Raw genomic sequence first — 23,337 nt, 5'->3', positions numbered from 1 at the left:
GGAAATGAGGAAAGGCAACACAGTTCAACGTGATCTCTGTTTGTATGTTTGTATGACAGCCCTGATCATATTAATATCACATATTTGCTGCATTCGCAAAAGTCGGACAAAACTCAGACCTGGTAAAAGCCATGTGTTGGTGTGATGAAGAGCAATGTCACAATAAGTTAATCAGGATATGAAACAGTGCAACCAGTTTACCTTTGACAAGTGTGTGTTTGTCGGTTGGGGAGGATCTGGCCAGAACTCGGAGTTTAGGCCAAACCTTGTCCATACGTTCCTGCTCCACCTGGACACACACAAATGGAAATAGGACAAGTGATTGCAGTTTCTGTTTTTTTCTTTCTCTTATCAAGTCTCTCTCTTCTCTGGCTCAAACTGACAACAGTAACAGTACCTCTCCTTTCTCGTTGCGGATCCTCCTGTTGAACTCTTTGCCGTCAATACACAGGAAGTCTTCTCCTGGGTGAATGATGCCGCACTTGATAGCTATGGCCCTGGCTGTGTTAATGTTGTCTCCCGTCACCATGCGCACGGTGATGCCTGCACGCTGGCACCTCTGAATGGCATCAGGCACCTGAAGTGTGATACATGAACACGGGTCAGCATACTATCATGTTTTTAAGTTGATGTAACAAACTAAACAGTCGCACATTTACACACAAAGCAGATACAGAGGAGCATGGATTTAGAGATGTGGTTCAGTTCAGCCACAAATTCAGTAACTCTCAAGGTTAATATCCACTTTGTTAACTAGATGAGCTGCCAAGGTTTACTGTCTGCCGTGCAACACAGGTAGTGTACAGGAAGTTTTTAGAACTTTCTTACTGAAAACCACACGATGACGGAAGTGAGACTAAACCCCAAACACACCAAACAATGACCTGAACAAAATTCATTGTTAATATGAAGGTACACCATAAGTTCATATCAATAGTATTAATACTACTAAACCCTCTGGTGCACATGAAGAAAACTAACCGCTTATACTTTCTCCTACCATATCCTCCTGTCTTTATCCCCTTTTTCATTAACAGAATGTATAATGGTATAGTGGTTCTTTGGCCACCTAACATTCATCTAGTAAATTAACAGAGAGATTTCACAGTATGGAGATTGATCTGAGGTAGAACAAGTGAGAAAAGGCAGAGTATGGATTCAGAAACATGTTTTCTTCCTGACACAGGTCAATGTGGGGGCGAGCGCTGCTCTCCAAACCCACACATAAACAAATGTGTGCACATACAGTAACAGCAACTCACATCCATTTGCACATACTTACAGGTCTGCTCTCGCTCTGACACACACACACACACGCACACATTCGGAGGCAGGAATATGCAAATGTTCCACTTTCCTTCACCGACACTTGGGCACATTGCATATACACGTGGGAGAATGCGTGTACCCATAAACACACACAAACACGCAGTTTACTTACAGGAGACTGGAAGGCTTGATGAATCCACCGACACAATGTGCACACATACTCAACTGTACATTAAACTGCCAAATTAAGCTGCTGATGCATTTAAACATGAGGGATCGGACTCATTTAAAGGGAGTGGATTACGAAGTGAGTGTGGTTTTCTAATGAGCTAGATGTTACAAAAACGTGATTTCATTCTACTTGATATTTTATATTATATTATTCTTTTGTATGATTAATCATCACGACTATGGACTTTTTAAACAGCAGACAGAATAATAAATAATTATAATATAATGCAGAATACTTGGAGCCCTGAAAGGAGGAAAAGTGACTCAGTAGTGTTAAAAGTGAAGGAAGCCTTTGAGCACCAGTGTTACATGTGCTGAGCAATGTGTCACAGCAACAGTTAAAACTTACAGATGTGAGTAAATCTTTCTAAATCTTTATAGATTGAATAGAGAGAAGCGCATGTTATTACTTTCTGCTTTCACAGACTCTTTTGTCTTTCTATCAAGATACCAGCTTCCTGTCCTATCCGTCATCTCTACTTTCTGTTTTACTGCCCTTTTCTTTTTGGATGACCAGTTCTCCAGTTGACTGGTTATCCAAAAGAAGAAGAGGAGGAGAGAAGAGGAGGAGAGGAGAAGAGTGGACGCTCATTAAAAATACAATGTGGTCGGACAGAGGAAGAGGTTGATAGGCTAGTAGGTGAGACTGGAAAACAAGCCTCTCTATCCTGGATCCGGTTACACTCTCATTTTTCCTCCGTTTCTCTCCTTACCCGTCTCTCTGCGCTCTCGTCGTCCCTCTGACATGAACCTGATTTTAAATCTGTTTATCTTCTCTGTATAGCTCTCCCTCTTTTCCTCTTTCCCTCCTCTCTTCTCTCGTGTCTCTCTGGAGGCAGACGTATACAGCAGCCAGTTATTAAAAGAACATTGCATTCTGGAGGAAGAAATTAGAGACTAATAAACAAACCAAAAACACGTTTACCACTGTGCGTGACCTTTTTGCAGAGGGAAAACTCATCGCATTTCCAGTATAGTGTTGCAAAGAGGCCTGGAAAGATACCACTGGAGTGCAGCGGTGTTTGGTCCTCTGCTTTTCTACATCGCTGACTGAAAATGTCAGATGTTAAATGACTCATTTGGTGGAAGAAATTTCAGCAATGGGGAATAAGCAATAGTTTGCTTTTTTCATGCATATTTCTTGCCATTTTGGAAGTTAGATTTTCATGGTAACTGCGGAGTTGGCCTTGAATAACACAGTGATACTGTGTTTTACTCTGGTTGTTTATAAGATTGTTTGCTTACTCATTTTAAGAACAATGGTTTCTGTGTTTTGCCTCTTCTCTCTGTATTCATTTGTTTTTTTCTACCTCTGTTCAGATGCTTACATAACTCTGCTTCAGATGCAAAAAAAAAAAAAGACAAAGCAATGCGCAGTGAGAGGGTGCAGAGACGAGTCACATGAAAAAGAGCAAACAGAGAAAGGTGAAAGGTAAACCCTACACTACGGGGGAGACATGGAACAGGGGGAAGATGATGGGGAGAGGTTGAATTAGGGCCCTTGTTAGAGAATGAGGAGAGGGGGATGAGAAAAAAAAAAGATGAAAGGAGGAAGTTGAATAATGCAGGAGTCAGTTTCCCTGTAGCAGCACCAGGGCTGTCAAGTGAGGTCCGTTTTCGTACTGTACGCAGATTCCTCTTTCAAACCAGTGTTTTCTGTCAATTATAGTCCTCTCTTCTTTGATGTGAAATTTAATCCAAAAACGAATTGTTAAAGGTAACTTATTAATTTGATTGTTTTTACCTTCAACTGTGTTAATTACTTAAAAATAAGCAGTAAATGAAAGGAATAAAATGCTAATTTGCAGCTAATTTTGATTAAATAAAACTTTATTTATTTCATAACAAATGTTGTTTTCCACTGCAATGGACAGTCTGATTTCACTATTCAAAGTTAATCTCAACCACAGCAGAAATAAATGTAAGTGGTTATATATGAAGAATAACTATGTAAAATGGAAATGAAACAGTAAAGTAAAAAGTCACTGTAGTGAAGTACTGAAGTCACAGATTTCCACAAAACTTAGTAGAAAGATGCAGTATGGTTCAGGGAAAAACCCATTAAACTCTGGCGTGGACCTAAACCTGGGGGGCAGAGCCAGGATCTTTTTCCCACATTGGGAAGTAGAGCATTTTTGTGTGTGAAATTTTAAGCAGTTAAATTGAATTTAAGGGGACTGTTGGGCCTTGGAGGGGGAATGCGTTCTGCACAGTGCTATTCTGGTTTAATGACGGAAAATTGTCTTACCCAGGAAAAATACATTTGAGGAACGAGTATAATTAATAAATATACCAACATTTACTATATATATATATTTATAATGTATAAGGGTGTAACTGTTTCATATAAGTGTAAAATGATTGTTAAAATATCAGCAATGTGTGAAAACAGAGCAGCTCAGGTTCAGTTAAAGCTGATTGGCCCAGTCTGAAGAATGCGTTTGAGGGATCAATAATCATTTAGTGGGGCACTCATGAGTGAAGCAATTGATCATGCAAATACCAGAATGTCACCCGATCCCTTTCTGTCAGCTCTTTGTTCTACAGGCTGCTGCTGTCCCCAGCTGCCTCGCTCACTCTCAGCCTCCACACCGACACATTTTGATCTGATACCATTGTCGAAACACATATATTGTTTTTCTTCGAGTCAACAGAAGAGAAACTTATTGTAAAAGCATAAGGATTAATAAATGTCCATCTGTAAATACATCAGCTCCCTTTACTGAAACAACAGTCTGATGTAAAACTGTGAGGGGTAATTAAAGAGTGTAATTAGTGGTAAGGAGCTGGTCTGCTGTTACTAACATCCGTGGGAATATTGATGTGTCTGAATCTGATTTCTGTCCGAAGAAATTGATCAACTTGAGTTGATTAACTGAATAGAAGCATATTAAACCACATTCCATCAAATCTACAGCAGAGTGGTAAATGAAGGTTGGTCCAGGTTTACATCTTTAAACTTTCTTCCAACAGTTTAGTGGCTCGATCGCAGAAAATAAAAAATATTCACTTCATATTGTGACTTAGCCGAAATCAGTCCGAGAAGTAACTCGTCAAATGTATATTTAATTTGCATCTTTTATGCAGCTGACATGATTAGGGGTCTATGTTGCTTAATTCATATTCATTTATATGTACTCTACTTACCTGCATAAACCTTTCATATAATTCCATGATTATTTTTTATATAATAATAATTTTCTTATTTAAAAGAAAAAGCACTTTTCAGACTGTGCACATACGCTGTCTCACATACTGCAATGGCTTCCACCCTCATTTAATAACATCCCTGTCACTTTGATAAGGTATACACATACTGCAGAGACTATATTTGCACACGGTACAACCTCACTGTGTTTGAACCATTCCAGCACAGCGTTGACATGCAGGAATGAATTCACATTACCGTCTATCACTTGTAGTTTATCTCTCGGTAAATGTTATAGGAACCGTATGGACGGATTAGCTCATAAATACCTTACATTTTATGTAAAGTGACACAGATTCACAAGTGAGGGAAAAAACCCAAGCTGCAGATAGCAGATATTCTCCTACCTCTGGCCTGACGGGATCCTCTATCCCCACGACACAGATGGCTGTGAGGTCAGTTAGAATGTTGTTCTCATCCTCCCAGTTTGGCTCAGGATTGCCGGAGAAGTCGCGGTACCCCACACAGATGGTCCTCAGGCCGTCACACGCCATGGGCTCAATCACTTTCTTCACCATCTCGTCCTTGTCCCGAGGACGGAAAACCCTTGACTCCCCCACCTCGTTCAGAATATAGCTGCATCTAGAGTTCAGGATGGGTTGAAGGTTGGTGGGAAAGGAGGTATTTGAAATTGTGCATTGGTACTGTTGGTTTCTGAGCTATTACAATGTGAGTCAATCCTTGATGATGATCATGTGATATGATCAAAAGTTCCAGAACACTGGCAAAATTGACTTTTTAGTGAAAATGTTCTGTCAGGTATTTGTGACAGATTTCCATCTGATACACTGACACATAGTGACAGTTAAACTGCAATTTCAGCAAATATGATTGAAAATAAATGAACCGATTCCCTGCAAATTTAAGACAAATGTAACATTTTCCACAGTGTAACAACCAAGAAACCTACCTGCAATTATAAAGTAAAATGTTGATTATGATGCTGCTTCCTCCTTCAGTGTGTGAAGCTTCCTATCTCACATGTTTCTCTGAGTTACTCATTTGTGACTGCAGTGTTGATGTAATAAACTGTAAAATGTCACAATTATGTGACCTTCTCGTGGAAACTCTCTCTGCCTGGAGAAAGTGTTCTCAAATACATTGAGCTCTTCAAAATGGATTTTCTATATGTGTCATAAAAAAAAACACACAAAACTTTATCATATGATATTACTCGTCAATAACGCGTATGCTGCTATTATTCTGCGAATCGCCTCATTATAAATCATGAAGCAGACTCACTTTTTGAGGACAATCTCAGAGGCTCCTTTGCTGTACATGCGGAAGCTCCCATCAGGCAGTTTGATGACGGTGCTCATGGACTTCCTGACAGAGTTGAAGGTGTAGACTTTGTAAAGCTTCTCCTCTGGCATCTGGTTTCTTACTGTCTGGTAATCCCGCTTCAGGCTCATAACCAATCCCAGCAGGCTGCACTCTGTCTTGTTGCCCACCTGCTTCGGCAGACCGCCTTCCTTATCTGGGGGCTGGAGGGAGGCGGAGGAGGTTTTCACTTCTATTTTCAGACAAATATTTTTGCAATACAGAATAATTTCCGCTTCTAATTGGTCTGTGTGTGTCTTTAAAATCATTTTCACCTTTTACAATATTTTAACCTATGCCATCCCTTTCATCTAAATCTTAAATTCTTTATTGCATCCACAGCTGTGTTTCATTTCTCTGTGGTTTAGTAAAACCTAGGAACAAACATCCCTGTTTGTTCCGTGATCGACTCTGTTCAATGACAGATGATGTTCTTCTTTTCTTCAGTGCCGTGCGAGCAGTGTAATAGCTGCTGGTGATAATTAAGCAGCTAGCAGGTGAAGGGGTTGCTGTGAGTGGGAGTGTTTGCAGATGAGATGGATGGAATCACATTTGGATGTTCTTATTTCAGGCATGCAGCTCAACCCCCTTTGCAATCTGTAATTGTACATTTGGAACTATGTGTTCTTCCACGGTTTAGCTAACACCTCACTATCAACATGTCTACATGGCGACGTGAATCGTGAACATCAAACACGACATGTGTTGTGTGATTTTATCCACCATACTTTTTCAAAAGATATTTATAGGGGCTTTTTGCCTTTATGGAGAGGACAGTGCATTAAATGGGGACAGAGACTGGGGGGAAGACACACAGCAAAGGGACGAGTTGGAACCAAACCTACAGCTTAGGACTCAAGCCTCCTTATGTGGGGCGCCCGCTAGCACCTGTTCAGGTTATGTTGTACTGAAATGATCATTAATAGTTTAGTTTTTTTAGTTGTAGAGCAGCAACTAATGCTGTCAGTTAATCAGCAGAATATTATCTCCAATGAGTGAATATTTATTATTATCTTGTGCGAACAACAGTCCTTAAAAAGACAGGCAGGAAGTATTTGCCTTTGAAAATGAGAAACCACAGAATATTTGACATTTCTTTCATTATTAAATTCTGCTCCTGACTGATTAATGTGTTCACCTCAGAGTAGCAATGAAGTATTTTACAGTGTCTAATGTCAGAGGAGCATTTTCTCTGACTCTCAGAGCTGGAATGTTTTTATTATCAGCCAACAGCACAGCCTTTTATGGTCAGTAGTGTGTGTGTGTGTGTGTGTATCTGTCAAATCTGTTGAAATCTGTGCGGTGTGTTCAGGTGCACACTTACAGTAAGTGCGAGTGTGCGAGTGTGTGCATGTGGTCAGCCTGTGGAAGATTCAGTGTTGCCATCGTAACTTGGGAAAGGAGAGGGTGCTCTCTCTCTCTCTCTCTCTCTCTCTCTCTCTCTCTCTCTTTGGGGATTCTGACTCTGGCTCTGATTCTCTCACAGGATTCTCACTCATCTCACTCCACACAAGTCCTTGAATTATTTTTCTCATTTCATCTTGTCCAGTCCATATTTATTAATATTCTCCCCAAGCTGCTCTCCATTTACTATTTCTTCCCCTAATATCACACAGAAATACAAGCAATACAGCTTTTTCTTCTTTGAAGCACACTGTTTTCTATTTAAAACGGTGTGATGATACTAATCTAATCATCCCCAAATACATATTTTTGGTTGATTGATAAATTGTGTCATTTGAAATAATCAAAATAAGGGCTAAATAAGTATTGTGTGAACAACAGGGAGGGAGTGTTGTTGATTGTTGTTGCTAATGAGTTTAATAGAACTCAGAACTGTTAAAGAACATGTTAAATTTGGTTCTGTCGGATCCCTATTAGTTGGTAGTGAGGTGACAGCAAGTTTTCCCGCGGCCTTAGTTCCTACAGTACATGTCACACCTCCACTCACAGCTGTAGAACAGTTTGTCAGGTACACTCTCTTTCTCTAGCGCGCGCGCACACACGCACACACACACACAATGAACATCTGACTTGCTACTAAACAGACACCTTCAGTCTGTGCTATTTGCCCCCAAAATAGATGGCTTGTTGTTCTTCTTCTAAACAAGCCTCCAACCAAGATTAGATTTAAAAGGACAGCTTGACATTTTGACGTTTGAATTTTTACTTTTTGCCGTTGCTTTCCTCACTCTGCACTTGCCACAGTGTGTTGAGAACGACTCTATCGACAGTAGTTAATCACATTAATGGCTTACAGGGGCATTGTCGTGCTCACATTTTCCACCAAATGACTGTTCTCCTCCAAAGGCTAACAAGGTTTTGATAGTGGGTGCTAATGAACTGTGTTAATGTGTAATTTAAAGATACTGACAATGGCTAAGATATGTTTCCATGCAGTCAACATAGTTTAATTTGTACTAGTTTTCTTCTCCATTCTTCTCTGTGCATGTGAGATTAAAGTTTTCCGTCTGTCCTGAAAGAGAGATCCAGTCTATTAAAGTTTTTTAAGGAATGTATCAGAACCATAAACTGTCAGTAAAGATGGACAAAGCATCTCTACCTCCTTCTAATATCCAGAAACAATGCCAAAATATCCCAGATATGAATGCTGTCATCCTGCGCATTTGGAGCTAGAGACTGTGGATTAGCGAAGTCTCTCAGCAGTCAATCATTCCAACCCATTTTATAGCATCAAATAACAAATTAAAACCAAAATTAACAGAAAGATGAGCAAACAAACAAATGTTAATTAGACAACTAAAATGACAAAAAACACCTTTGAGAAAAAACTATTTGTTGCAGCCAAGCACCAGGTGGTGATCCAGGTGATCTGGCTTAACTTTTAGGGAGTCATGTCCATCTTTGAATACACTCTATGAGCCAATGGTCAAAGGACAGGGGATGTTACACTGTATATTGAGTCTGAGGCCTTTTGAGGGAATCTCGTGGCACATAACTTAAAATTGACTTGAATTAAATTGGTCGATCGACAGTGTCAAAGCTGCACTTTTCACTTTTCTGTTTGGTAGTTTTGGTTTCAATAAAACATCAAGTGAAGCACAAAATCAGAAGGATTCTGAGTAATTTGTGAAAATTGTCTAGTGGGCGATACATCTGCCCCATGTCTGGTTTGCGCAGTTCAATATCTTGAAACCACATTTTGTAAAAGAAACAATGAATATTGATTCCTTCAGGCTCAGACGTATATTGCATGTCTCTGTATTTGCAGCTGCTACAGTCCAGGAGTTCCAGTCAAGAGGGTTAGAGAGAAAGTCATCTAAAATCTCATTAATCATTAAAACCCAATCAGAGCGCTTGGCCATGTTCACCTAGTAATTGGACATATCTGGTTAATGTTCAGCTGTGTCTCCCAGACACAGAGAGAAGTATAACTACTTTATGGAGAGTTTGTGGTAAATAACAGAATTAATGCGTTTTCCTAATGACCAGTGATTGCATCAGGAAGACACTGCCCGTCATTGGCTAATGAGGGGATGGAACAAATGAGCTCATCTGTATTGGCTGCTATGTGTTTGAGAGAATAAGCTCCCAGCAACAGAACAACAAGCTAAACCACTAAATGTAAATGACCACCTTACTCATTACAGCACCAGAATACTCATGTATATATGAACCTATATGAAAGTTATGTTTGCTTTGCATTACTTTATACATATGTTGTCGTTAGGGACTCTTCATACTCCTCATGATTTGTCTTCCTACTAACTATCTACTCTATCTTAACAAGTCAACATATTTTGCTTTTGAGACTTATTTTCACTAAAATAAGAGCATTATTCAGTCAGTTGGTATCAATAATTCAACTTATTCACATACATTTATACCTCTTCTATTGCTTCATCCAGTTCATCTATTAACTAATTCCAGATATATCCGTCTGTCTGTCTTGAATTTGGTGCAATAATTTTCAACATTAGAAGATTGTTTCGACTGAGACTCGTCAACAGAGTGGTCACGACAACGGTTACTGATTCTCCATTTCGGGGTTCTGCAGAAAGTCAAGCTTCACTAAACTTTGAATAAACAGGTAAACAGCTCTTTGTGCAACAGCGGTGATGTGGCTTTAGGGTTCTGTGGACTGAGCCCTGCAGCCGGTCTTTATTTGCTGTGGCTCAATTGCTGCAGGTCACTTTTACAGTTTCAGAAAGAAAACTGCAACCAGGATTACCACAGGCCAAACAAACAGCCCATTCCAAACAGGCAGGTTTAGAATGGACACTGCACTAGTAAAGGGCTGAAGCGTGCTTGTTCTGTTTTTAATTTAACATATAAGGGTCTTTTAATACATATAGTGCCAAGTGCGACACAGACCAACAAAGTTTCCCATCTGAGCAGCATGTTTATTGAATGTTATGTCCGAAACCCACCCATGATTACTTAAGAGACGACCCTTCTGAACCACGTGCCTGTCGCGTTGCAGACGGCAGCATCACTGCCTTTCGTTGTTGGATATTCCGCAGAGGTCCTGCTTGACGTGGGTTTCTACTTACAAGGACAGTTGCTGGCATAAGATGTGCAGCGTTGGCATGACTCCCCACTGTTGGCGTGTCCTTGCCTGGACGTGGCGAACGACCAGATGCCCTCTCACTGGTACTTTGGTTCTCCCGCAGGCAAGGACATATGCCAGAGGGAGAGCTGGCAACTTTACTTCCTATTCTGCCCAGGGCTCTCCTTAATCCATCCCTCCTGTTCCTTCCCGTTCTCCTCTCCATCTTTCCATTTTCTTCCCGGTTCTATTCACACTCCATCACCATCTTTTCACCACACTTCTCTCCATCTTAAACTCTCCCACTCTCCTCCTTTCCTATCTTTGCTTGCTTTGCTCCTTCCTCACTCCAAATGTCTCTCTTCTTCTTCCTCACTATCAGGTTCCCCAGTCTCTAACAAGCCACTTCACCCCCGCTGCCTTCGCCTTCCCTCCTGCTCCTTCTTTGCATGTAGGAGTGGATGGTATTCTAGCTCTCAACATGACTGTACCAGCCAACTGGGCTAAGAACTGGAGGCGTGCTGGAGGGCAGTAATACAGTCGTACAGTCCATGATGAGGACACTTGTCACGCGAGTGTGGTTTCTAGCTCCTCTTCTTGTATAATTTTCCCATCTTCTTTCATCCTTTTTTGCATTAATCCTCTCTTTGCTCCACTCTCCCTCTTCCATTTGCTTTCAGCTTTGATCTCTGACCGTTTATTTCCTTTAGACTCATTAAGTCCTTTATTTGCCTGACTGCTACAGATATTTGATTTCTAAAACAATAAGACATCACACAAAGTAATGTGTCAAATCAAATCTGTGTGTGTGAAGGGTGTAAATGCAAATCTGGTCACACAAAAGTAATATATTGTGTAGCCTTGTTTTTCACTTATATATTTACACCAATACAATTCAGTTTTATTTTACAGTCTGACTGCGCTGTTCCTCTACACTGAGAGTTTCCTTTCAGTACAATGAATATAAAGCTACAATAATCGATTCAAATCAAAAGTTTTGTTAACATTAACTGCTTCTGTGTTACTGCTTAGTTCAGTTTTATTATGTTTATTTCTTGCATTTGGTCACAAATGGGTAAAGCTCCTGATGTATTTTCAAGGTTGTTTCTATCAGGGCTGCAAAAACAACAACCATGGTGATCTGCTAAACACTACAAAAAATAACTATAAAATGTCAGTCGCACATGAGTCCCTGGCTCATTTTGTTCACTGTATTTTTTTATAAAGTAATCTTAAATCTGATCAGCGGCATTATCACTGACCTCACGCTCCAAATTAATCTTTGATGTGCAACATAACACAACAATGAAAGCATGAAATCTACCATGTCATGTGTGAGGGAAATGCAAGGAGCCCATTATGATTTGTGCCGTTTAAACATCAAAGCATTGTCATTCTGATGTGATGAGGAGAGGAGAAGAGAGGAGAAGAGAAAGGAAAAGAAGAGAGGAGAGGAGAGGAGAAGAGACATTTGGACATAGGTTTGTTGTGGACGTCCGTGGCCAAAAATGTTCCAAACATGGGGACACATGGGAGCTTTGAGCTAAAGTCATCCAAGACACTCATCTCTCCTCCATGTGCAAACAAGTACACTATGTCCAGATGACAAAAACACTGAGCCAAAGCCAAATTACACCACAAGCTCACTACACAATCACTACGGAAAACAAATGAAGCCGTTTATTTGAATTAAAAACTACAAATTGCTCATTGTAGATCAACACATGGGATTTTTCGGATTTAACAGAATTACGTCTATATTTCAACATCTGAAACACCCTGTTGAATCTTTCTTTTTCTTTTTTATTGAAACGGTTTACTCATTTCCCAAAAGCATGTGCACTACACAACTGATGCCATCCATGTGTGTGTGTCTGTGTGTTTGTGCCTCACTAACCGGAATAATGACCTGGGCAGGTGGTTGAAGCAACACGAGACTGAGCTCCCAGGACATTCACACAGCCATGCTAAACACACACCACTGTGCTGTGAGAACATGCACCTGTGATCTGAGAACCTCCTACAGTGTCAGTATGCCAGATATGACAGATGTGTGTGCACGGCTGACATTTGTGTGTTGGCATCTGCACTTTACACAGCACACACACACACACGCACAGTTCTAAAGGACAACGTCAAAACTAAGGATGTGAAGTGAAAGAAAAAGAAAAGAATGAAAGCACAGCTTATTCTATGGGGCGAGTGTTTGCTATGGGGCTCTTGCCACTGGGGATGATGCATGTTCCTTTGAAATGACGTCACTGAGCGATATGTTGCTATGTAACGTGCATGATTTGGCTGCTGGGATCTGCTTGTGCACTTCGTTTATGCCAGTATAATATTCATAATATAAGAATACAAGTGCACAGCGATACAGTTCAAGAAACATTAAAAACATCTGCTACATTATAAATACTAGAACTTGCAAAAACACCTGAAGCCTTAAAAAAATACTTTTATACACTCAGGTTTCAAATTGTATTTGTGAATCAAGTATCTATGAGCATGTGCACGTGTGTACGATACGTGTGAGGGTGCATATACTGTATGTGTGCAGGGTTCGGTAAGTGTGTGTGAATTCCTCCCTTGAGCAGAAGCTTTCTCCACTTTAGAGTCTGTATGTGCTGACAGAAGAGGCAGAGTTACACCCGTGGCTGTATGATGAAGCCAGAGAGGCGGTGGGCGACTGATATAGGTATCAAAGCCTGCCTCTTTGCCTTTGTGCCTTTGTGTGGTGGCCATCAAAGAATCCCATAGCCATCCGGGCATCCCACAGGATTGGCCTCTTATATAAGAACACACCAGCCAGCATACTGCAGGAGTGGCGCTGAGGGAGTGGGGGTGGTCGGGGGAGGGAGGGAGGGAGGAAGGAAGAGATGCGCTAAATATTCTTCAGAATTTTCCCTTTTGCATCCTGCTTTGAGTTCATCTCATTCCCTAATTACTGTATATCTGCCCTTAATCATCTCGCTTTCACTGGGCTGCTTTCCTTCATGCTAATAAGAGCCCTCAGTAAATAAACACATTCCTGCCAACACTACTACTCACTATTTATGTACTAAATCTGATGTTTCATATTATATTTATGCAATAAATCCCTGTGTATTTACTGTATATGTGTATAACAGTGATGAAGTCAGGTAGTGAAGTGCTTAGCACATTACTGTAGGTAATATCATTTGAAGTTTACCCTGAGTTTAACTTCCACCTTAGTGGAATGAGGTAACTTCTTTTATGAATGAAGAGATTAAAACAGACTAAAGGTGCCATTTAATCCACCCAGGCTAAGCTTCACTCTGCCGGTGCTTAATTCCGTCGAGCTAAGCAGCTGCAGAGGTACAATAGTCTGATGTAATGCTGCGAAGCATTCCTCCAGGTTTCTCAAACGGGATAACATCTTGTTAATGTAGCACGTCTGGGTAGAGAAATGCTGTGGCAAGGGGGGAAGCTGAGGCAACTTCAAAGCAACTGCACTGCCTGAGTGTATCGACTGTATGTTCAAGTTAGAACTAGAATCTGTAGCACACTCTGTCTTCACCAATACTCCAACACTGCGATTGTGCCTTGAGGGGTAGAGAGGGAAATCTGTGGGATCCTTCAAACGCAGATGTCCAACCTGCTCGGCTATATTATGCAAGTAAGGGCATTTGTCAGTTTGTCAGCCTTCAATGAACAGACACCAGAGGGGTTTCCAAGGGTACTGACACACAGACAAGCACAAATGGTGTCTGTGTCTGTGTGCAGGTGAGTGCACATGGTCATGCAGGAAAAGATTACTCAAGCATGGAGCTCCAACTGTCTGAAGACATCTTTATCTTGGCGATCTTTGCTTTCCAGGATAGGTTTGTAAAAACGCTTGATTATGATAAAACTACTTTCGATCTGGGGCCTGAAGAAATATCCGTTCAAACAGATTTCAGATTCCCTGATAACAAAAGTCTGCGTGTCCTTCTGTCTGTCTACGTGCACACCATCTATCTATCTATCTATCTATCTATCTATCTATCTATCTATCTATCTATCTATCTATCTATCTATCTATCTATCTATCTATACATCTATACATCTATCTATACATCTATCTATACATCTATCCATCTATCTATACATCTATCTATACATCTATCTATACATCTATCTATACATCTATCTATCTCTCTCTCTCTTACTACATGTAGGTCTAAATGGCTCAGGGAAAACTTCCCTTTGATGAATTCACTGTAAACAAGGGACCATCTTAGACAGATTGGATTCAATTACAGTCGGCTACGCTCTGAATAAGAGATAAGACAAAAATGCACAACCGTCCTCAAGGTGACAAGTTGAGTGAATGCTTGATGAATCTAAAGCAGCAGCCAAGGACACCGACTGCCTGCTCAGCCAAGAAGAAAGCACTGCAGAACTGTCTCACTGTATCCGGGCTGATCTCATCATATGGTGACACCCACTCACACCCAGCTGAGATCTAAGTCTTGGCTATACAAGTTTTACTCTAATGGAAAATCTTAAAAATACAGACATGGGTTCATAGAGAGTCCCACATGTGATATTAATATGTGGTGTTTAAACTTAAATAAGAAAGACTAATTCGGATTTTGTATGTGATAAATAAGTGAAAATATTTCCTGCTATAATATTATGTCAGTTCATTTACAAGGCATCAGAAATCGAGTTTTGTTCAACAGTGGCTCCCATCACAGATGGCTTACCAGTATCTTGGTGGTATAGGCGCTGTTGATTGCGATGGAATTGACCAGTATGTCGAGTGTTTTGGGGGGCAGAAGTCCAGGGTCTGGGATTAATTTGTGGTGCACATCTGCAACGTAACACTGCACGACCGTCATGCGGTTGGTGGTCAGCGTGCCTGTCTTGTCAGAGCAGATAGCGGTGGCGTTGCCCATCGTTTCGCACGCATCCAGGTGACGCACCAGGTTGTTGTCTTTCATCATTTTCTGTTGGTAGGAAACAGCATGATGATTGGGACATATTTGCACCTAAAAATGTTGTAAATGTCTTAATAAGCCCAGTACACACTTGCACTGCTTGAACTTCAGTGGATATAAATGAAGACAAATACAAGAAGTGGGATGTTTGTGCTTGTATAATATGTTTAAGTGTCTGTGAATCGATAAGTGTGTTAACACAATGCAGGAATTAACTAAACTGAATCCTCATGTATTCAAGCAAATCAAAATTTTCACTCTGGTACTGACATTTACACAAAAAAGTTAAATTAAATTAAGAGAAAATACCATAAAAGAATAAACACCATCATAAAAAAATCTGTGATATCCCCCTTTTAAGCTACTGCTAAAGTTTTGTTGAAAATATATTAAACTAAAGCTCAGAGAACCATTAAAAATGCATACATGCCCTTACTGGGGTACAACGGCACCACAGTGTAAGTGCAGTGTCTGACATTGTTCACCTTGACAGAATACGCTAGGGAAATGGTGACGGCCAGCGGCAGCCCCTCCGGCACGGCCACCACCAACACAGTGACACCGATGATGAAGAACTTGACAAAGTACTGGATGTAAATGGGAGTGCACTCTGGCAACCACTGGAGCTTCTGCAATACAAAGTTGTCGATGGCAAAGTACAGGACCAGGATGATGACCGTGATGGCCGACATGAGCAAACCTGGGAAAGATACAACAGGTGTCAGCCAAGAAAAACTACTGATATAAGATAAAAGTGAAACATGCAACAAACAACATGTTCTAATTGGAAACTGCTGGAGGGAGTGTCTGATACTCAAGAGACTAAGTCTAAGAGGAGTTTCACTTTATTTTACACTTTGTTGATACACATGGGGAAATTTGTCTGTTGATTTGATTAGTGTCACATCCAGAGACCAACTCTAACCCTATCCTAATTCATATTGTAACATCCATGAAAAGGAATGTAACATCATACAATAAACAATGTGCTATTCCATAGGTGCTTATTTTTTGAATGGGATATTTTCTAATGACCTGGAATTATCAATAAGTGACGGTAAGAGCACCTCCAAAATTATCATAAAATTGATTCAACACCTCTCTAAATCTTATAGCATTCTAACTTTCATTAACATAGAAGTTATTGCAGGGCTGTTCTATTAGACTGCATTAATCTTTAATAAGGTCTCACTTACAATCATCTTAGAGTGTGCTTGCTTGTGGGTGACCATAACCACATATCAAAAATCCTTCTATTGTCAAATGTCTAAAACTAATATTTGTGGGCTTAACTACATGCCAGCGTGTGGGGGAAAAAATCATTATGTGCTAATGATAGTTTGCTTCAGGTAGATTCAGATCAGAAGAGCCACAGTAAAATACAGTAAATAAAACCTGACATATATGCTAGAAGGTCACGACTCTGTAAGTGTATCAAGTCCAAATATTTTCTACCACTCTCACTGGAACAACATATGATCTTACAGTGCTGCTCGTACACTAATCCAGCCATGGTATATCATTGTTCTGACGCCACGTCCCCATTCCGTCACTCAGACCAGCAGCCGGATATAACAGCTCAAGTGAAATAAGAAAAAAGCTGCTTTATTCCAGGTTCTTTGAACTCCTTTGACAGCAGTCACGTAAGATTTTGAAATTCAACTTTAAAGAATCGTGAATTCTCCAGACTGGTCAGGAAACCTTTGCATTGCCGGGATAACATTTGTTTAACAATAATCCCACTATGTTGCTGCTGGGATGAAACCCACAATGTGGGAACATTTGCATCTGTTGCTAAAACTACTTACTGGTACAAATCTATCTCTTTTGTAAGTGTGTAAGAAATCTTCTGACAAAAATGACTTTAAACTAAATGACAATTGATGATAAAAGGTTTTGACGACAGCTGAAAGCTGCAGTTGTTCCCATGACAATGACTCAGCAATTTCCTTGAAGGCGAGTCATTTAGAAAAATGAAGTGCACAGGTTCTTATGTTTAATAATTTCCTACCTGCTCTTACTGCTATAAGTGGCCTAAGAAGTGAGTCTTGCCTTTGTGCAATATCTTGCTTTGATGGACAGGGTGAAGGATCATTACCTTGTTGTCCCTGATTTAACTGCCTGACTGAGTGATGGACTTGTCCATGTGGACTTTGCTGTACCTGCTTTCCCAATCTGGACAGCCAGTTTGGTCAACTTCCCCTGCAGCACGGACTTCTCCTTCTTCGAGACGGACGGCTTCTTCTTCTCTTTTTCTTCGGTCTCTCCGCCTTCAGCACTCTTCAGAGGCTGCATCTCCATGGCAGCTGCTCCGTCCTGCTTCTTAACTGTAATCACCACAGAAAAAATACAGAAAGCAGCATTGTTAGAAATGGAGATTAAACCGAAGAAATGAGGGGGAAGAGGGAGCCAGGCTGTGACACCCAGGTGATACACTTGGTTATACAGAACTTAAAATGAGAAAAAATAGCTTGAGGTCCCATAAAAAGATTAAAGTATTGGTATGTTTAAACCTTAGATACATAAAAAATGAGGAGTGTCTATTTTTGGTCTTAAGATTGCCTTCTTGGTAAAATCCAATGGACTGTGAACCATCAAGCGTAAAGAAAGTATAGTAATAAAGGTCTTATATGCTATAGTAAAGTGAAGCAATATGATTCTTAACAGTTGTGCTATCATATCATCACAACCACATATATACACTAAGTGATGAATAATTTAGTAGTCCTCCATCCAAGGGATATGTCATGTTCACAGATTACTTAGGTTTGTAAAAAGCCTGCTTAATAATTAAATAATAATTGAAAAGCACATACTAATGTACATGAATCATATGTGATCTCACATTTCACTGAAACAAACCGTCTCATCATGAGGAAGGACACAAAACACAATAAGCCTGTCGACAGTTACCTGCTTTAAAAATCGACTTAATCAAAATGGCTTACACATTTTTCACCTGTCAAATTGTCCAAATCCAAACGGCTGTTAAAGATCATTTTCTAAAGCACATGATTGATACATTACTTACTTTTAATCACTCTGAAGAGTAATTGATATTTTATTTGCTTTATGCTGTAGAAACAAGGTCTTCTGTAAAAAAAAACTGGAAGTAGATCCTAAATTACCTCACTCTGTCTCGATCTAACACACACACACACACGCACACACACACACACACACACACACACACACACACACACACACACAAACACAAACACACGCACGCCCACACAGCGCAGTGCTTCTTTGTTAATGTAACCCATTACCAGGAATCATTCCAGGCCAGTTACCCAATCACAATAATGCACGTGTTTGATGCTTGTGAAAAACCTTTTAATGTAGAGCATTTGTCAAACTCTCTGGCTGTGCCTTTTGTTTTTCCTCCTCCGTAACACCAGACACACAGAAATCTGCTCAAAGTAAAAGACACTCAGGACGAAGGCTCATCTCCTAAAAGCTGCATTATGTTCATTTGTCCCATTCACTGCTTTGTTTTGCTTTGGTGAAACCTTACATTTTTCATCTTGTTTCTATTATTCCACCTCACTATGCTTTTGTTTTAACAGAGGAAAGATTCACCAATGAGCCGAAACATGTTTTGGACCAACACCATATTAGCCAGGGGTGGTCATAAAGTTTCGGCTAATCAGTGTATTTTGACATGACATGAATGCTTAGACTTAAATACACTTTTAGATACTCATACACCTGTTGATAAAATAAAACAAATTTAAATGGTAAGAATGCTAACAATTCACAAATCAAAAATTTCAAGGAATATATTTCTTCTTTGTTAGTTTTTTTACTTTAGATTGTTTAAACTAAAGTTATGCCCCTAAAGGACACCATCATAAATAACACAGCATCTATTTAATCCCAGACCAATTATGTCATAAGGTTTCGTGAACAGTATACAGGGGAAACCAGGGAATGTGGTATATATCTATAGGGAGAGAACTAAAAGGACAGTTTGGGGTAACTTGGATGGAAAATGGAAGTCTGAGTTGATACACTAGTTGAGGAACAAGTTGTTCTCTTTGAGAGAACAAGACAAGTCGACAACACGACACGAACAACAACAGAACAACAGACCAGGGACAATACATCGCTGACAGACAGTGAAGAGCAGTTTCTAACCTAATATGACTGCAAGTAAAACCTGGGTCAAATAAAAGGTCTCAGTCCTTCCAACACTAGAATTAGCAGAGCACAATCCTTTGTTTAGAACAAAAAAGTAGGCTTAAATAAATAAAGTACCACAGGATTTTCCACCTGCATTTGACCCAGAGCTTACATCACACACCATAGAAGGGAAAAGATGAGAAGAAGAGGGAGGAGGAGGGAGGAGGAGGAAGAGGAGGAGGAGGAGGAGGTGGAAGAGGCAGGAGAGGAGAGAGTGAACGATATGGTTTGATTACCTTTTATCTGGTTGCTCTCCATATTGCCATCTTGCATTTTACCTATGATGGAGACATACAAGACAGTAACGACAAAAATAACCAAGGCAGACAAGTCAACAAATCATCAGCACAGAGACAACACACAAACAGACAGTGAGAGCCAAAGAATCACAGACAGGAGACAGGAAAATGACTTTTAATACCGCGTCACCGCGACAGTCACATAGAAAGGCTCATGGTATGTAAGTGATGTAATGTAACTAGCAGCTATAACTAGCAGCAAGGGGTTCATAAAATAAACTGTAGTGTGCAAATTTAAATAAGGATTTAATGGACTTTATTTCATTGCATAATAACCAGTTAATAAAAATGTTTAATGGGTCTTTCTGAAATATAAATATTTTGATATCAAAGTATAAAGTGTGACAAAAGAATATCCAGAAGACTAATCAGGAAAACTGCACACTTTCTGCTGATAATCTATTCATATTCTGATTTGAAAGACGCACATTGTGAGCACAGGTAATTCCACACATATTATCAAATATCAGTGACAAATCGTCAGGGTATAAAATGGGATTTCAAGACATAGATGCAGCATTTGCACCGAACACTGACAGTGAGGGAGAGCACACCCCAAACCCGCACACACACACAAATACGAGAGACGGCATGCATTAGAGGAGAATTCAGACGGCACATGCAAGATCACACACTCAGAGGGCAGCAGACTGGAGATCTGAACGATATAGTGACCAGAGAGAGAGAGAGAGAGAGAGAGAGAGAGAGAGAGAGAGAGAGAGAGAGAGAAGAGAGAGAAAGCGAGACGCCCACGTGGTGAAGTTACATAAGAACAACTGGAGGAAAATCTAAATCTAACTTTGGGGACAGTAATTGTGGTTATGCGCATGAATTCTGCTTATACAAGAAGTATACTAAAATCAAGCAGTATTCTTTATCTTCTTTGTAGTCTAATACAATACTTAACATTCTTCTTTGATGTTTGCGCTTTTAAATCAAATGTACACACATTGTGTTTACAAAATAAGACATTACAATTAAGAGAGCATTTATTATACACTGCAGTGTTGATCCCATTATCTTCCCAGGCTATAATTACAGAGATATGCACTGTTTGTCTCAGTGGTAAGGAGGCTATAAATTGCACAGAATCCACATTTCAGTGCTTTAAACTTAAAACGCCGAAAGATAATTATTCAGGTGGAGCCAGAAGAGCAGATTTCCACGGAATCTTCTGCATGAATATTGTGGGGAACAGAAATGCCTCGTTTCACCTCCACGTCCACATAAGCCAATTCCCCAGAGTCAAAATAAAGCTGAAGATGACAAATCGCTCCATTCCAGCCCAGGACAGCACAAGGTCACCATTACAATGCAAATCACGCCCCTTCCTGCCTTGAGTACAAACACTTTGGGGCTGCTCTCCAAGGAGACGAGGATAAGAGAGAGCCCAGTGCAACAATGACTGAAGTTAATCTTTTGGCATCCCGTCCAGCTAAAACAGAAATGAAGGATTTGCACTAAGTAATCTCAGAGGACCCCAAACTGAGGGAGATGGCCCTACAGTAGGATTTTACCCTCACTATTCAAGTGGCATCTTGTTTACGGTCAGAAATCTGAACCTACGTAACAGATATTTTGTTTTTACTTATTCAGGGTCATTCTTTATTGTGGGTCAACTTTCTTTTCAGATGAGAGGTTAAATACCATTCTCAGTATGAAGCTTCAGCCAGCAGCCAGTTAGCTTAGCTTAGCATAAATGAGTGGAAAGAAGGTAAAACAGCTCACTGGATGCTGTGAAATGATTAAAAAAAGCTGCCTAACAACACATCTAAAGCTCAGTAAAAAAAACAGTATATCTTGCTTGCTCTTCTCTGATCTGTACAAAATCCAAGTGTAAAACCAACATGTGGAGATTATGTGCTGGCCTTTTACTTAGCCAGGAGACAGTGTGGATGATTGGTAAATCCAATGAATTGTCAAACAACTTCTTTGAAGACACCAAATTCTTCACAAACTCTGTATTTTATAAAGGAATATATCAAGTTGTATAAGGTTTCCACCACTTTTACTATTTTCACCTAATAAAGGCTTTTATTTGGAGCAATAGTCTAAGTCGTTACAGATTTTTCCAACTTGATTGAAAGCATTAAAATATCAACAATAGCATAGAGAGAGGGGGAAAAACAATAGACTAATTTATACAAATAAAGAGGACATGCACTGGCAGGATTGATACAAAGGAGTCCAACACATGAGAGAGAAGGTAGAGCAGAGGGTGAGCGCCCATGGTAGGAGGCAGCGGGAGAAAGGTGAAGGTAGAAGGAGTCAGAGGTCACGACAGAGAGACATCAAAGATCAGATGGTTGGTCAACCTACCATTAATTAGGCTGCCACTGCCAGGGGCATTAATGCCTGCAGCCCCATCCGTGGCTATAGTTGCGATAGGGTGGATAGGGGGATGGGAGCAGTCTAGCCATGAGGGTCGAACGTGAATGAACAAAACAAACACACACAAGCGCCCACACACAACACACACACACGCACGCATATGCACACACAGGACAATGAACAGAAATAACATGGTTATAGCACATTTAATAAATTCAGCATGTGTAGACTGTGTGTGAAGGCTAAAATGTGTGCATTTATTTGTGTATGTAACTGTTATTATATTTACCTAACTCACAAGCTTTAGGAAATGTTAATATACAAACATTGGACAAACATAAAACATGAAATCTGATCATAACATGGAAAATGATACAACAGAAGCCAGAGCTTTGAATAATAAAAAAAAAACTACGGTAAATTGGTTCAACAAGACACATTTTTGTTTCAGTGTACTGTATAAAAGTCTGTATCAGTGGTGCTAATATTGTATTTGACCTCAGTCATAATATGTATTGATTGAATTTATTGTCATTTTACTGTCACACAGTGAGAAGTTAATTTCAACCATGTTATTAGTGTTAAAGCTTTTAGCATCACAAAATCATGATTTCAGCAAAATATGTGAAATAAATATGTTAAAACTTTTGTTACATAACAATTTTAAAAATTAACTATCCGATGTAACAACAAAAAATGTAAAAGGGCTCACATATTAGGCAGGGAAATGAGGATTCTCAGAAATCCAGGTCTTGGCATTTTCAAGTGTGATACACAGGAAACTGAATGTGCTTGAGGTCCTGTAAGACATTTCCATCCTCATCTGAAACTATTCTTTAGGTCTAACTGTGGGGAGTCGCAGGTATTTCATTGTTTGGGAAGTTGTTAACACCTAGTTGTTGACCCACATAGCCTCATGTGAGTTGTGATGGTCACATGAATAAGGGTGTGAGTGGGAGTTAAGCTGCATGAGATGGTATTTCAAGGCTGCAGGTGGTGACGCAGACCACCCCTCTGTTTCCTGATGGATACTCCAGTTTG

General features: G+C 40.0%; 1 protein-coding gene across 7 annotated transcripts in view; it reads right to left on the bottom strand.

Annotated features, from left to right (window-relative positions):
* atp2b2 (ATPase plasma membrane Ca2+ transporting 2) overlaps positions 1-23,337 on the bottom strand; it is a 119,792-nt gene that overhangs the window by 11,158 nt on the left and 85,297 nt on the right. For 6 of the 7 annotated variants that reach the window (XM_035152919.2, XM_035152926.2, XM_035152918.2 and 3 more), the window contains exons 8-16: positions 22,285-22,377; positions 19,903-19,944; positions 17,644-17,808; positions 15,967-16,181; positions 15,248-15,490; positions 5,951-6,192; positions 5,056-5,290; positions 398-577; positions 202-289 (exon numbers count right to left, since the gene is read on the bottom strand). In XM_035152919.2, the coding sequence (XP_035008810.1) occupies positions 202-289; positions 398-577; positions 5,056-5,290; positions 5,951-6,192; positions 15,248-15,490; positions 15,967-16,181; positions 17,644-17,808; positions 19,903-19,944; positions 22,285-22,377 (1,503 nt within the window). The remainder of the gene's footprint in view (positions 1-201; positions 290-397; positions 578-5,055; positions 5,291-5,950; positions 6,193-15,247; positions 15,491-15,966; positions 16,182-17,643; positions 17,809-19,902; positions 19,945-22,284; positions 22,378-23,337) is intronic. The other variant, XM_035152924.2, reaches the window with a different exon arrangement.

Source organism: Hippoglossus stenolepis, chromosome 3 (assembly GCF_022539355.2).
Source record: "Hippoglossus stenolepis isolate QCI-W04-F060 chromosome 3, HSTE1.2, whole genome shotgun sequence".
NCBI classification, from domain to species: Eukaryota; Metazoa; Chordata; class Actinopteri; order Pleuronectiformes; family Pleuronectidae; genus Hippoglossus; species Hippoglossus stenolepis.
Note: the sequence above shows the minus strand (reverse complement) of the source record. Positions and strands in the feature narration are given on the sequence as shown.